Genomic DNA, 16621 nt, shown 5'->3' with positions numbered 1-16621 from the left:
GGCAGCCGAGTTCTTACCACTAGCGCCACCTGGGAAGCCCATTTATACACTTGGGATAAAGGAAACCTGGGTCATTGAGTGGATTAATGAGGAAGAATAACAGATGAAAAAAGGAATCAAGAGCTGAAAATCAGGCTGAAACTATTTTTTTTAATGCTAGTAATTTAAAGTAGAAAACATAAAATCCTATGTAGGCATACACATATAAAATACATATTCTCTATATTAAAAGGGATAGTCAATTTTTGTACTCTAGCATTAGGCACAGAATAAATATTTATAAAACTGAATTTTAAAGTATTAGTAACACATATAACAGTGCTGTTTGCTAGAACTAATTTCCACTGAAAGCAGAAGTCAGTATGTTTCTCTTGATTCATATGGCAGTAGTGTCAGAACCAAGACTTCTCTAATGTTAAAAAGTTAATAGCATTTATTATGCCTCCATTTGCTTGAAAGACAGACTAATTCAACATCTGTCCAGTTTACAGAAGCTGCCCAAGCAAAATTATCTCTCAGATTGTCTACAGAGCCTCCCATGTTCTTTTACATCACTCCTCTCTCCATTTCCAGATCACATTCCTCTAGAACTAATCTATAATTCTGTCTAAGAAACTATCCCCTCATCTATTGTAATATCCAGATCTTCTCTTAATTGAGTATCACATTGGAAAACAGCTAACAGTTGTTTCCAATGGCTTATTCTAAAGCTTTGTTCTAAAAACATACGATAAAACCTAACCCTCTTCCCTCCTAAGGGGGGAAAAATGTATCCCCTAGTGCTGAACCTTCAAGAGGAATCAGTCACAGGCTGGTGAAGGAAGCTTCTCAACAGAGGAGATCCTACAACTACCATCTTCTGGGGTGTCTGACTCTGGCTTTCCTTTATTCCTACATGAAAGACCTTTTTAATCATACTTTTGAAAACTCTCACCAATTCCAGCTGGAATTCCTTTATTCATATGAAATAAGTGATTATTATTTCATGGAAGGCTGATAGAAAGCTTGAAGGGCATGGCCTTTATAAACAGAAAGATCTAGATTCAAATTCTGGTTCAGTTGTGTGAACTCTTCTGAGCCTCATTTCTTCCATCTATATAGTGGAAATGATAATGCCTTTCTTCACAGTGCTGTTCTGAATTAATGTTTGAAAAATCCTTAATACAGTGTCTGTCACATGTAAACAGTAAATTATAGCTTTTTTTTTTTTTACTACTTTTTTAAATGCATTGTTTTAACTTAGTTTCTGTCAGTCTCAGCTTCTTCACTGATAAAACATGGAAAATACTGTTTTTAGTGTGCTTGAAGGAAGTTTTTGTCAAACACTCAACAGAACACCCACAAATGTACCCCATAAGTTGGGATAGTGATTGTTGTTGCTAATAATAACCATCATAGCATCATCACCATCATCATTATCATCCCTGGCAAAGTTGTGGGAGGAAAAGCAGCAAAAGTTAAGAGCCTCTTGGAACTTTTAACTAGTAAGACCAAGTTCTAAGGCCAAAAATAAGATATGAAAAAAATTCCACCAAAGTCACTTGAGTTTTTACTCACTTCAGACCTGTGCTTTGCTTTGATATTTTGTTTTTCCAAAGGAATAAAGGGAGAGGAAGGAAAAAAACTAGAGTGTTAAATTTGCTCTCCTGAGGTGTCCTGATTTTAACCTCATAAAAGAAGTAACTGTCTTTAAAAAAAAAAATGTGTGGCCTTAAGTGTGGCTGTAAAATCTTAGCTTCTGACCCCAATTTTCGCAGAGGAATTTGGGGTAAATGTTTTCTATTGCTTTCTTGCTAATGGCTTCCAAAAGAGTTTATACTTCTAACTTGCCATGTACTCATAACAATTCTGAGAAAACAAAACCAAATTGTGAAGCTTGTTGTAAGAATAGCTTTGTGTCTTATGAATTCACACATCACTGGGCTGAGTGAAGGTGGATGATATCTTATGTCAAGAGAGGAGTCACCTGATAAGTTGCCACTGACTGACTTTTGTTTCTTCTTGAGAACTATAATCTTTCCCCCCACAGTTGATTTATTAACAGATGGAGATAATTTTACTTTCAAGTATGGCTTTGTAAACCAACTTGTCCTTTTCAGCTAGCGTTTTACCAGACACAGGGGTCTAAACTTGCATGGCTGAAAGAACATTTCTCCTACAACCTGCAAGAGAGTGAATTGGTTTTGTGGGTAACACAGGTGCTTCCTAATGGTCTAGATTTCTGCCAAAGTCTTTGCATTGGATGCTATAATCTAACAGGCTTAACTTATACTGCTCTCTTTAATTGCTATCCTTTAAAATTAGATGACCTGTTAAGAAAGATATTAAATCCAGGCATCCTAAAAGGCCTATTTTGAGACATTAGAGAACACATATAATAATCCTTTACATCATGGATATATCTGGCTGTTAAGGAATACTTGTGCAAAAACAGTTAAAATTTTTCCTAGGCACGTTCATCAAGTATAAACTATTCCCAAAGCCAAAATAACCACATACTGACTCTTGTGTTAAAATACTCTGCTTTGACCATTCTGCCTTACTCCTTGCTTTCTAGATAGCAACTTTTCTTGAGAGTGGAGAGAAAATCAGTTTTATGAAATGTTGAAGTTCTTATGACCATCAGCTATACAAGCATGACTTTCTGTATGAATTTAAACTAGAAGTATGTTTACTAAAATTAAACTTAGGTAGTTTTGATATGAACTCCTTTGCCAGACTCTTTCTAATGAGGTTAAATGTAACTTAAATATAATATGAATGAAAACTGACATTAAACCCCATATCCTAAGAATAGAAACTCATTGCATTTGGTCACAACCCATATTTACAGCAGAAAACTCTGTTCTTTCTCATAGCTCACTCATATGGAAAATGCAAATTTGAAAGTTGAACTAATTTAGACCACACTAAAAGAGATCTTGCTACTATTGTACAGGAAATATACAGTCTTTGAAGAGCCATTAGATCTCAGGATTTTGTTCCTTTCATGCAGAATGGCAGCACAGGGTTCACATGTAAGTGAATCAAACACTCAATCTAACCAAGAGTATGAAAGAAAAAAATCAATCACTTATGTGATCTAATTTAACTTTCAAATAGTTAGATTATATTTCTCTCTTAAAAAATCTGTGAGATAAAGTTTTTTGCTAATTAAGAATTATTTTATTCAAATTTTTAAAATTTCATTTAGAAAATCTTAAGATGACTCAGAATAAAATCCAACAAAATATATACAGTACCCTATTAAAAATTTATAAAATATTATTGAAGAGCATTAAAGAAGAGTTAAATATTGACCTACAAGAGGACAAGATCTCCAAGTAACAATATGGACTAATCCAAAAGCATGTCCTCAGGGTAAACATGAAGCTGTAGGTTGGTGGGTATTATACATCATTTCCATAAAACTTAAAAACAGAAAACAATGCTGTGTAATAATTGAGGGACAAATACAAGGAGAAGGAGAGAGTAACTCAGAGTGTGTACCTTCCAAGGACTGGTTGGGGGTGGGGAGTGCATTTGGAGAGAGGTGACAGATACGGAGTGTTTGACTTGTCACAGCTAGGATTTGAAATGTTTCAGTCTCAGCTTCAGATTCGATGCTAACAATTCTAAGCTCTATGCCAAGTTCATGAACTGCTGGAGAAGGGCCAGGACCTCGGGGTACCTGCCTCTGCTTTCTCCCACACCCCCAACCTGAGGGTCTGCTCCTAGCTAAGAGTGGCTCCATCCAGTCACTGCCTTGATCAGATACTACACAGGTAAGAGACAGGCTCAGGAGCCACCACGCCATAGAACTGGGTTCAGCTTTGTGACTTAGGGCATCCCGTAAACCAAGGATTTTGTTCACTGCTGTATCCTCAGTATCTAGAGTATCACTTGGCTTATAGTTGCTCAATAAATATTTGTTGAAATGAGTGAGCGAATGAATAACAGAACTATATCCAGGACCAAAGTAATTTGTTCACTGTGCTTCCCTACTACAAATACTAGTTTTGACTAGCATTGTTTATATAACATTCCCTCCCTATTGTGTTCACATGTTTATCCCCAATGAAACACGTAGCAGGTGCAGATCTGAACTTGTATGACTGCTTTCTAAAGTGATAATCATGTTTTTAACAATTCCATACATTGTAAAATTAAACATACTCTATCTCCTGCCGGATGGTGATGGAGTAATTTCTGCTGTCACTGCCAGGCCTCAGGATCATATTTCCCATGGAAGGGTTCTTCTCAAGCATCTCAGTTGCTTCTTTCCGGGACACCGAGTAAAAACATCTACAGAGGTGAGATAAAAAAATTTTTTTTTAACTGATGAAGATCATTACTTGAAAAGAGGCTACTAAAAGAACTCTAAGAGCTATGGTTACTAACTTTTATTACCATTTCCAGCTTTATTATTACAGTTAATGTGATATAATTACTATTTATACAAGCCTGTGCCACTGGGAGTATGCGGATATAATACTTAGGCCCTGCTTCCTTCATTCCTCCAAAGCCTTTATTTTTAAACAATGAAGACCTGAAGAGTTATCTACTGATCAGTATATATTTACCATTACCACTTGAAAGTCTAAGATAACAATATATTTCCAGTTTCAGTTCATAATAGGTTGTTAGATAAATAATAATTCTTGGTGATTTCTTCTCAGGGATACAGAACATAGATATATATAGGAAGTCTGCTATACTGCTATATCTGCTGAGGACAGCCTGGATGGGAGGGGAGTCTGAGGGAAAATGGATACGTGTATATGTATGGCTGAGTCTCTCTGCTATCCACCTGAAACTATCACAACACTGTTAATCAGCTGTACTCCAATACAAAATTCAGAGTTATAAAAAGAAAAATATATATATACATACAGTTTGTTGTATGATCTCTTTTAGATAACATACTTAAGCGTTTGTCTGAATTCACTCCTTTGGTATAATATGGCTTTTTAATGGCATTGGTAGTATTTTTATGTGTAAGATTTTGTAGAAAGCACTTCTTTTTTTTTTTTAGAAAGCAATTCTTATTCTTTTGCACTTATAGTAAATATTGTAGTCACTGAAAAGTCTGGTTTTTCAACAGAAAAAAAATTTAACTCATAAGCAATACACCAAGATATTGAAAAAGTATTTCTGAGAGGTGGGACAAGGAGTGAGTTTAATCTTCTTTTTATTTGTCTCTAATAAACATGTATTATTTGAGCAAAAAAAGAAAAAGAAGCAGTCTATGTGACTTTTAACCTATTAATCCTGGTTTCAGCTAAGAGAATGGCTAGCAGTTTTCAGTGGTTGTAGTACAGATGGAATACATGTCAGAACCTGATGTCAAAGATGGTACCAGGACAAGTTTCATTGACAAGAAAACCTAGACTCCAGAGTTCACCGTCTTAGTCACACTTTTAACAATATAAGAAGTTAAAAAACTAATGTAGACTGTTGCTGATGTTAGGATGTTCTGTGCCTTTTCATCTCCAATAACACTTTGCCCATTTCACATGGTGTCTTCTTCAAAGTACAAGCTCAAGACTAGTCACTGATTGACCCATTGAGGAAAACTTTTCATTCAGGTATCTTGAGTCTTTGGTCCAATTTCCTGATAGAAACTCAGTCAATCATAGAATTTCATGGTGAGAAAACATCTTTTCCTTCCTTCTACATAGAATTTTTATTTAGGTTTGTTCTTTGGAAAAAAGTATCTATTTGGTCTAAAGGTGTGGGTGGAAGGGGATTTCCCCTGTGGTAAGAAACTTAGTTCAAGTCTCCGTTTTGCATTTTGTTGATACAACATAGAAGAGGAAATGTGGCTTGAACTCAAGAGCTCAGAGATATACTGTATATCCACAAGACAGTTATTGTTCCTGGTTTAATGAGTCCAATGACTAGCTCTCCTTGATAACTAGAAAGCTTTTACCAACCTAATAAGTAAACTCGAGTTCATGGTGCACTTACGCTGGCATAGGGTTCAGTACATCCTCATAATCTTCAAATGGTTGCTTCCCTTTTTCTGGAGATGAGCTCGGTGTCCGCTCTGTCTCAATCCTCCTCTTCTTTTCTTTCTCTAGGACTTCATGCAGTCTAATTACTTGCCCAGGAAGGAGTGACACGTGTAGGGGAACTGACAGCTGAAACCAATTAAAGCAGTAGGCAAACAAGAAAGGCAGCCAAGTAACTAACTGGTTTTAGCAAAGATGTGCCTGTTCTGGTCCTAAGAAGCTTCAGTTACCTAACAGAGATGGAAGGAGAGGATCATGAATGAAGGATCTTAGTGTCTTAGAACTGCCTCTGAACCAACTAGTTTCTTCTTCCAAGAAACATTCTTTTTGGTCTGGTCCAAAACAAAGTGTACCTGGCACTACACGCTGATTCAAGTAACAACAAAACTCTCATTTTTTAATTCTGAGCTCACTGGATCTCACTGCCAGGGAAGTCCCAGAGCACCTACAAGGTGCCCAGCTGTAACCTGGAATAAGTTCCCCCAGCCATATGGCTAAAGGAATTGAGAGAAATATTTGTTAAATGAGAATCAGCAATCAGAGATCTGTATTTTTGATGTATTTGTGTTTATATTTTGAATTTTCACTCACATTAGAATTATGATACTGCTCTACCTACTAAGGTTTTTTAATAACTTGTTTCTAATAGCTTTTCTAGAAATGTGTTTGGATTGAGTTATCTATATTCACCTTAGCTGTATTCATACCCCTGATTTAGACTTCATTATGTCCAGCTATGTACTCTTGGAAGTTATAATCTAAATGGAAGAATATTTTGTTTTGTTTTGTTTTAGAATATTTTTCTTTATGTGAAACTACGTAGCCTAAATAATCAGCTGTGTCTGATTATCATTTTGAGCTCCAGAGTAGGGTACACACTTTCCAGGTGGTGTATAAGAAAGTTCTTTGGAATGTGGGAAGAAAACACTAGAACTTCATTTTCTATTTACATATTATATAATGAATCTTAAGAGTATTCTTCTGAATAATAATCAATAAGGCATTCCCTTATATATCAATCCAGAAAAAAAAATGAGGAAAAACTGATGAAAGGGCTGTCCCTTATTAATTGCCTGTTATGTCCCAAGCATCATGCTATTGCAAATCCTCACAGCAATGCTACAAGACAGACATTGCTATTCCTATTTTACAAATTAAAGGGAAAAAAAAAAAAGGCTCAGAAAGATTAAATAACTAGTCCAGGGTCACATAGCTAGAAAATTGAGGAGCCAGGATTCAAACTCCAGTTTAATTAATTCAAAAGCAATATCTCTGCACTTTCAACTATAGACTATGTTCCTGAAACTTTACTAAAGTTGCCCTAACGACAGTATTGTTCTTAGTGGATTTATTTAAAATAATGGTATTTTCTTGCTGCAATAGCTGACTATAACTGTTCGTAGGTAGATCTTACTGTTTGTCTCAGATAAGATGCCACAGAGTTGAACAGATAAGCTTCCCTTTGTCTTAAGACTAAAAAATTGTTGAAAGGTCACTTTTCATTTTGTTAGTCTGTCCCTGTCATATTGCCTATGTTATTCATAAAATCTGGGGCTTCCCAGTGGTAAAGAATCTGCCTGACAATGCAGGAGACAACAGAGACACGGGTTCCATCTCTAGATTGGGAAGATCCCCAGGAGTAGGAAATGGCACCCCACTCTAGTATTCTTGCCTGGAAAATTCCACGGACAAAGGAGCCTAGTGGGCTACAGTCCACGGGGCTGCAAAAAGTCAGATGTGGCTGAGTGACTGAGCACAGCACATGCATAAAATCCATCTTTGCATTTTATAAGTATGTATTAAATGAATAAAAACGAGCTGGAAGTATTTTAGAAGATGCCATGTAGCTCTGAATCTGAGAGTACACAAAGGATTGTCCAGAGGATAAGACCGAAAAGTAGATCTCCCTGACCACCTGTTATTCACCAGCTAGAATCATGGCCCTGTTGATTTTCTTCATAATGGTTATCACAATTTTAAATTTTCTTGTTTGTTTTCTTGCTTATTTTCTCCTTTTCATTCACCCATTAAAAATAAAAATTTCATGAGTAAGTGTAAAGGTTTATATCTGTACTTTTCAATTACTACAACATCAATCCCTTCAGCCATCATGGCTCATAGTAAGTGTTCAGTCAGTAAATATTTGTCGAATGAGTGAATCAATCAAAAGTAATGTCCTTCCTACCTCTGTTACTGTAAGAATGAAGCCTCTCCATTCTTCCCCACTTTCTGTATTCTCTGTCTAAAGATGAAGACAAAAACAGGTAAGGACGAAGAGGAAAAGACATGAATAACTATGAACATTAATACTTTTATTAACTTAGAATAACTTTAGAATTTCATAAGACTGTTTTATAAGACCCCAAATATGTAAGCCCTCAAAACCCAGCAAGATTGACAAAATGCATAGTCTTCTATTGAAGCACAAAGTTTTAAAAAGTCGAGTATTTTTTAAACCACTTAAAATCAGTTAAGCAATAATTCAATTTCCTTTTTGCTTAGAACCATTATTGTGTATTTGTTATGAAATATTTCCATACCATTTTCTTTTGTCAGAAGACAGAAGTAATAGCTTTAATCTGTTTGCTTATTAAACAAGTAAAATTGCACATATTTATTTAATTTAAAAAAATGTCAGTGTTAGCACACTTATTTCTGCAGTTGTCAGTTCACAGTTACTCCCCCTACTGATATTTAACACTGACTGGCTTTAAGTTTGAGGCAACCAAGTAGTAAGTTACCTTAAAAGCTTCCAATTCTTAGCTCTAAATATTACTGATACAGCCAACATTTATTAAGTGCTTATTATTAAGTGGCAGCTACTGTTCTAAGCATTTCACCTATATTAACTGATTTAATCATGGCAATTGTGCAAAAAAATGACTTTTTTAAAAAATTTCATTTTACAGATTTATTCATTTAATAGATACTCATTGAGTGTTTTTAAGTGCTAGGCACTTTTATATACTAGTTTACACCTAAGAATAAAGCAAAACTCCTTATTCTCTTAGAGTTTAGGGTCCGGTAAGGAATAAATAATAAACATAATTGTGAGTAAATGTTTTAACTTCAAGTGGAAATAAATAAGAAAATAAAAAGTAGAGCAAGATTAAGAGAGATTGGGAACACCATTAGTGGTGAGGGGAGAGGGAAAACAGCAGCAATTTTAATAAAGTGGTCCAGGTAGGCCTCAGTAAGAGAGTTACATCTGAGTCAAGACTTAATTCTAGATGAAGAAACCAAGGCAATAAAGAGGTTAAGTAAATTGCCTATAATTATACACTAACAAATAAAACAACCAGAGTTCAAATCTGGGCATCTGACTCCAAGGTTATACTCTAAATGCCACATCAGAATTATCCAGGGAGCTTGCTTAAAACACAGATTCAGAGGCCCAGGCTTGGGAATGGGACCTCACATTTCCTGAGTACAAGTGATTTCTGGTACACTGAAGCTAAAGGACCAACGCTGTCAAGATTAAATCCAACTACATCTTATTCAATTACAAGTTAATTCTCTATGTTGTAGTTGTTGGCTGACTTTCACTGGCTCACTTTCAATGTCAATTCAAGAATAAAACCTTTTCCTACATAGGTACTGGTATACAGTGGTAAATTTAACAAACAGATCTCTGCCTGTGTAGAGTTTAGAGTTTTACAAGATTAAGTCCATATTTCACAAATTGAGTATATGTAACAATTCTCATTCAATTTTCTAATGGTTCTTTGTAGCTTGTGTTTTCTGATCCAGTATCCAGGCCAGTATCACACTTTGCATTTAGTTGTCTTGACTTCATAGTCTCCATAAACATGAACAGGTGTCCAGTATTTCTTTGGCTTTTCTTACACTGGTATTCTTGATTAACATAGGCCATTTTCCTAGCAGAATGTTTCTCAATTTGTGAAATAGGAGTTTGTCTACTTCAGTAGTTCCAAACATACATTATGTTGGACATGTCTCAGAATCATCTGGGAACTCAGTGAATGCCGAGTTCCTAGATGCCAATTCAAGAACAACTTTCTAAAAACACCAGGTGGGATGGATTTCTGACTTTGCCAGAGGACAGAAGTATATGGTTTCAATGTGCTTGTATACTAAACAGGGAATGTGCCCTTTCAAATTCTTATTTAGAAAACTATGGTTCTTGGCAAAAGACAAGAAATGTTAACAAAATACAGGACTTGGTGCGCCTCACATAATTCCTCTTTAATTCCTTTTAAGATTTTGAAGAGGTGAATGCTATTTATAAATATGACTTGTTTTAGATTAGTTTCTTCTCACTCACCTTCAATTGTACGTCCTCTTTTGGCAAAACAAGGGTGAATTTTACACAGTTCTTTTCAGTTGAATTCTGATCAGTAAGGCATGTAAGGTCTATTATATCTAACTTGTCAACATACTGCAAAGATAAAGGGAAATCTCATTAAATTACTTCATGAGTAATATATATTGATATTAATTTTAGCAGGAAGGAAAATAAATAATAACTTCATTTCAACTTATTTGTACTTGGCATGGTATCCTGGCTTTCAGCTGTGTGTGGCACCCCTTCCCAACCCGGAAGGCGTTGGAAAAGTTATTATGTGGTGGTGGACTCAACTGGCTCATACTTTGCAAAAGCCAGTTGAGAAATTTTCAGGAATTTTGCAAGCCAATTGTCAAGCATAGCCATTATTAAAAATTAAATTATATAAACAAAATTAAATCATATTAGCAACAAAGGTAATTAAAATTCATAACTCCTGTTTTCCTAGTTATATTACTATCTTGTTGGCCAAAATGTTTGTTCAGGTTTTTCATGGTTACAGAAAAATGTGAAAGAACTTTTTGGCCAACCCTAGTATATAGCATTCTCTGTGCTCTTGTATTTATTTATATCTTCATTTCTGTGTAGTGAGAATGCTATAAATGTACTCTGATGGTGTGCTGCTAAACCTTTCTTTCCAACCCCATGTACAGTGAAATAACATCGATAGGGTGAAATTAGTCATGGTGGGAGGTTTTACACCATGAAAATTGGCAAACCTTACTGGTGGCTCAGCAGTAAAAAATCTGCCGGCAGTGCCGGAGCCTCAGGTTCAATCCTGGGTCTGGAAGATCCCCTGGAGAAGGAAGTGGCAACCCACTATAGTATTCTTGCCTAGAAAATCCCATGGACAGAGGAGACTGGTGGGCTACAGTCCACGGGGTTTCAAAAGAGTCAGACACAACTGAGCGACTAAACAACAACAACAACAAATTAAAGTTTGATTTAGGTTTTGTTTTGTTAATTGTCCAAGGGGCCCACAAACTTTTTCTACAAAGGCTAGATAGGATATGTTTTAGGCTTTGTGGTCCATATACAGTTTTTGTTGCAAATGCTTATTTGTTTTTTTAAACGACAGTTTTAAAATGTGAAAAATAAAAAGAAAATTTAAAAAAATGTGAAAAATATTCTTAGCTCATAGACTATACAAAAACAGGTCATAGGCTAAATTTGGCTCAAAGATCACAGTTTGCTGATCTAAACCAGAAAGTGAAGGGGAAAATGTCAGTATTGCAGATGAAATTTTAAAGTTTGCTGTCTCTCAAGCTTTTTCATTGTAAACAGAACAAAAAGTGACAAAATATTCTTCCATAATTCAAAAATCATTATCTCACTCAACAAAGATGTTGCTCATGTCATTAATAAATGGGTGACATTCTTATATACATAAGTATTGCTTTGCTTGCCTCTTACTCATTAATGTAAACAAAAACATTGGCCAACATTCATGTCAAATATAATATTTAATGACAATAAAAATATTCGGGAAACAGCAGATTAGAAAACAACTCCATCTGTCAAATCATAATTGAATAATAAATTGACTACAGATACAGGTTCAGAAAAATCAATGAAAGTATTCTGTGAGAATTAATTGCCTGTATGGAAGTTAGTAAAGAGTATGTATTTTACTGTGTACTACACATTCTCTGTATCAGTAATACCTATAATAAATATATATGTTCATATATAATTCTTCCTGGGAAGCCATTGTTCAGCATTTACCAAATGCTTCTGGTTCAGTTCAGTTTAGTCGCTCAGTTGTGTTACACTTTTTGCAACCCCATGGACTACAGCATGCCAGGCTTCCCTGTCCTTCACTATCTTCCAGAGTTTTCTCAAACTTGTGTCCACTGAGTCAGTAATGCCACTGAACCATCTCATCCTTTGTCACACCCTTCTCTCCCTGCCCTCAGTCTTTCCCAGCATCAGGATCTTTTCCGAGTTGCTCTTTGCATCAGGTGGCCAAAGTGTTGGAGCTTCAGCTTCAGCGTCAGTCTTCAAATGAATATTCAGGACTGACATACTGCTGGTTATAAGGATCCCATTAAGACATTTCTATCTTATTCTAGTATAATAAAAACATTCCTTCTAAGCAGTTGGTCTATGTGGACTGGTCTGTATGCGGCTGACCAGACGTGCTCTGCAATATCTGAAAGATTAGGACCGTCTCTAATCTTATTAGGTATTATTATATTAGGTATAATTTTTTGCTAAATCCCCCTCATCCTTGACTTCTTTTTATCTGCTTTTACTTTCCTCTCTGTCATGCCCAATATAACTTATTTTATTATATTCTTGTTTATACTTATTCTAGTTTTCTGACTAAGGTAAGGCATAAAATTAAGGAAATGAATTTTTTTCCAGAGCTATTCCTGTATTGATATGGTTAAGGGTAAGTCTGGGTTGGTCTATTTATCTTCAGTGAACAAAGAATAATTAAAAATAGAAGCGGAGGTATAAGGGAAGGGGCACAAAATTTTTAAATTACACAGAATCTTTTTCTGATAAATTATCTAAAGCTAAAGGAGGAAGCAACAGAGGAAGAAATGGTGGAGTTAGATAAAGTATCATAAGCTCAACTACAGATTAGAAGAAAGGAGTCTATCTTTTGTTTTTAATTGTAGTATTGTAAGAGCCTTAGTGGTCATCTGTCTAATCTAGCTGCCCTCTGATGCTTGAGTCTCCCCCAGGGTATTCCTCCATGCAGTCATCCAGCCTGTGTTGGAACATCTTGAACAACATGAAACTTACATCCTCCACAGCTCTGCCTGTGGCAAGGTTTTTCTTGTATTAAGCCACAGTTTTTCCCTAGACAGTTTCCATCCATGGGAACTAGTCCCTCTCCCCTGGAATAACACTAAACAGATTCAGTGACTCTTTCACATGACCCCTGACAGTCTTTCAAATATTTAAAGGCAGCTTTAAATTCTTCCCTTCTTGTTGTTCAGTCATTCAGTTGTGTCTGACTCTCTGACCCCATGGACAAGCCAGGCCTCCCTGTCCTTCACCATCTCCTGAAGTTTGCTCAAACTCATGTCCATTGAGTCGATGATGCCATCCAACTGTCTCATCCTCTGTCACCCCCTTCTCCTCCTGCCTTTAACCTTTCCCAGCATCAGGGTGTTTTCTACTGAGTCAGCTCTTTGCATCAGGTGGCCGAAGTATTGGAGCTTCAGCTTCAGCATCAGTCCTTCCAATGAATATTCAGGACTGATTTCCTTTAGGATTGACTGGTTTATCTCCTTGCTGTCCAAAGGACTCTCCAGAGTCTTCTCCAACATCACAGTTTGAAGGCATCAGTTATTCGGCACTCAGCCTTTTTTATTGTCCAACTCTCACATCCGTACATGACTACTGGAAAAACCATAGTGTTCATTATATGGACCTTTGTCGGCAAAGTAATGTCTCTGCTTTTTAATATGCTATCTAGGTTTGTCATTGCTATTATTCCCTTCTTACAGGCTACGTATCTACAGATCTCATTTGTTCTATCTCTGTGCTTTCTCCTAAACTATCACTGAAAAAATTCCCCAAAAGTCTGCATCCTCTTTTAACAAAACTGGTAGATGGGCGATTCCACAGAATTTCATTATTCCACAGTCTCTTCATGGGTCATGGTTAAGAGTGCTGGCTCAAGAACAAGATCTGGGTTATACCCCCTGCATTAGCTTTCTGATCATGTACAAGTTTTTTAGTCTTAAATTTCACAGTTCTCATCTAGAAAGTTGGGATTAAAATAGTACCCACTCTGCAGGGTGGTTGTGAAAATTGAGATAATATAGGTAAAATGCTTAAATGCTTACTATATGCCAGCTACTCTCTTACGTCTTTATTATTTCTAAGTCTTTAGACTCTCTTTAGTCCTTTTACTTACTATTGCATTTAATTTGGGCGCGGGAGGGGGGACTTTATGAGATGGGCTACTGTTTCCATCCTACTTTTGATTTGAATCTGATTATGTTGGAGATCTTTCATTTGCTCCTCTAGAGTCACTTTTATTCCTTCACCATCTAACACTGTGCGCCAGGAGCAAGAACTCTCTGGACAAGATGAAGGGCTTCCTTCACCTCTGACTTCTGTTGGGCTGGAACACTGGTGAACACTGGCAGGAGATCAAAAGAACAAGGAGGGTGAGGTCGGATGTTTATTACTCTGTACAATTGCTTCCTCTGTCAAAGATCACATTCTTTTCAAGGCAGTCTTCTGCTCTCTCGGGACTCTCCTTCTCTTTCCTCTCCTCGTAGGTGTGGTAATGGGCCCTGTTACAGAGCCTCAGGTTCTGTACTAGCCTTTGTGGTTTTCTTACTTCCTGTCCACTGCTTTGAATATAGTATCTTCACTAAACTATCTTTGAATTACCTAATTTGAGAGGTCATCTGTTTCCTACCAGTACCCTATCTGATACACTGAACACAGAGGGGTTAGCTAAATAGCCCAAGATCCCAAAATGGCACCTTGAACAGGGGCAGGACTGGGACAAAAACCTGGTAGTCTACCTAAAGACCATGCTCCCAATCACTAAGTTGTACCTCTCTTGCCACGGAGTAAGTAAATAGTAACTATTAACTCTCTCACATACATGTATTGTACAAGGTTTAGGCCAAGGTCTTTTTTATTTTCACTGACATCAGTGGGAATTTGGAGACAAGACAGAGAAATTAATTTTGCTAAAATTTATCTTATGGTATTTGAAAACACCTTTATATTAATCTTATCTCTATCCAGAAATCTGGTGAAAGATGACCATTTTAAGTTTGTTTTCTGTTTGTGTTTTTAAATGACTTCTGGTTAGCTTACCATTAATGGTGCTGAAATGCCTGCAGGTAAGATATATCACACAGACTCTTTTTCTGTATCTTTCATTCAATCTAGTCATGTGATAACCATGTTCTAGAAGTGTGGGCTACTGCATCCATGGTCTAAAATATTTATATTAAGTTATTGAATTATAAAACCTCATAAGCATAGCATTCCAAGGTAGGCATGCATTTGCTACTAAATGCTACATTTTATTTATGGAAAAAATGAAATGCACCATTTTCAATTTTTTTGTGGGTAAATTGAAATATAAACCAATTATTTAGAATTAATACAAATAAATAATCTCAGAATTTCTTTATTGTTATCCTCATGATTGAGCTCTACAAACTCCTGTCTCATGGGGTTTGTTTGTGTCTTTCTAGAAAATTTAAATTGTGACATACTCTATGTTACCAGGCTTTGGGATCATCTAGTTCCCTTCAGATTATAAATACATGCTACAGCAAGACTAAAAGTAGGGGAAATTAAAGCCATCACTTGGTGGTAGGCAATTTGTATCCAGATGTTTAGCTAAAATTTTCACTTCTCAACTAAGTTTTTGTTATCAGGCTCAGAAAGAAAAGAATGCAAAGTTAAAAACATGAGTTAATACCTTCTTCTGAGTTGCCCAGGAAATTTTACCATGGATCACAGATATAAATATTCTTTTTTCAATTGGTTATACTAGCACATCTTTACTTTCAGAAGGCAGAAAATGAATAACAGACTATATGACAAGTATTTATTGGAAAAAAAATTGAATCAGCTGAACATGTCTACTTACTGTTGTACTTTTTTTGTCAGTGTAAAAGAAAAGTGTAGTTCCTCTCAGCTCTGTCCAGTAATGCTTATACTCCTGCAGGAAAGAAATTGTAAGCATTATTTCATTATGTATACTCAACTATTTTCCTGTTGATATTTCCCTTTGTAACTTTCTTAATTTCTGTGTGATATATGGTTCTTCTTTATCCTGAGATAAATAACCTTTTTTATGGCTTAATTTTACTTTTATTTCCTCCATTAAATCCTTCACAAATTTTAGTATGTGGCATGTAGTGGGGATGTAATTTGATTTTTATTTAAACACATTATTTTCCAAAACTTTCCTCATTGATTCAAGACTCAACTTCCTGTGCAGTTTCAATGAAAACTTTCACTTATAATCAAGGGATCAGGTTAGAACAAAGCATTTAATGTCTACCTTCCAAGACAGTTGAAAGGATTGAACGAATTAAAAGACATAGATCACTTAGCATAGTACATGGCTCATAGTTTAGGTTCAATAAATAGAATATATAGATCAAGGAAATATGAGCAATTGATAATGATAAAAATACATAATCAAAGCTGAAATTTTAATCCAAATTTCATTCATGTGCTGAACATTTCATAATTAACATATTTGCTTTATTATGAGTTCTATAGGAAAGCAAATTTTTTTAAGTTTAAAATATTTAAGTAATCTAGTAAGGCTCTTGACCAAGTGAAAGGCTATTAGATAAGAACTTAACATCTATGA

The 16621-nt window shown here is 35.8% G+C and overlaps 1 protein-coding gene across 3 annotated transcripts in view; it reads right to left on the bottom strand.

Moving 5' to 3' along the window:
• Nucleotides 1–16621, bottom strand: part of STAP1 (signal transducing adaptor family member 1) — a 29178-nt gene that overhangs the window by 4712 nt on the left and 7845 nt on the right. The window contains exons 2-6 of one of the 3 annotated variants that reach the window (XM_043447747.1): nucleotides 15887–15958; nucleotides 10279–10392; nucleotides 8179–8235; nucleotides 5950–6122; nucleotides 4156–4284 (exon numbers count right to left, since the gene is read on the bottom strand). In XM_043447747.1, coding sequence (XP_043303682.1) covers nucleotides 4156–4284; nucleotides 5950–6122; nucleotides 8179–8235; nucleotides 10279–10392; nucleotides 15887–15958 — 545 coding nt within the window. The remainder of the gene's footprint in view (nucleotides 1–4155; nucleotides 4285–5949; nucleotides 6123–8178; nucleotides 8236–10278; nucleotides 10393–15886; nucleotides 15959–16621) is intronic. The other 2 variants (XM_043447748.1, XM_043447749.1) reach the window with 2 other exon arrangements.

Source organism: Cervus canadensis, chromosome 26, assembly GCF_019320065.1.
Source record: "Cervus canadensis isolate Bull #8, Minnesota chromosome 26, ASM1932006v1, whole genome shotgun sequence".
NCBI lineage: Eukaryota > Metazoa > Chordata > Mammalia > Artiodactyla > Cervidae > Cervus > Cervus canadensis.
Note: the sequence above shows the minus strand (reverse complement) of the source record. Positions and strands in the feature narration are given on the sequence as shown.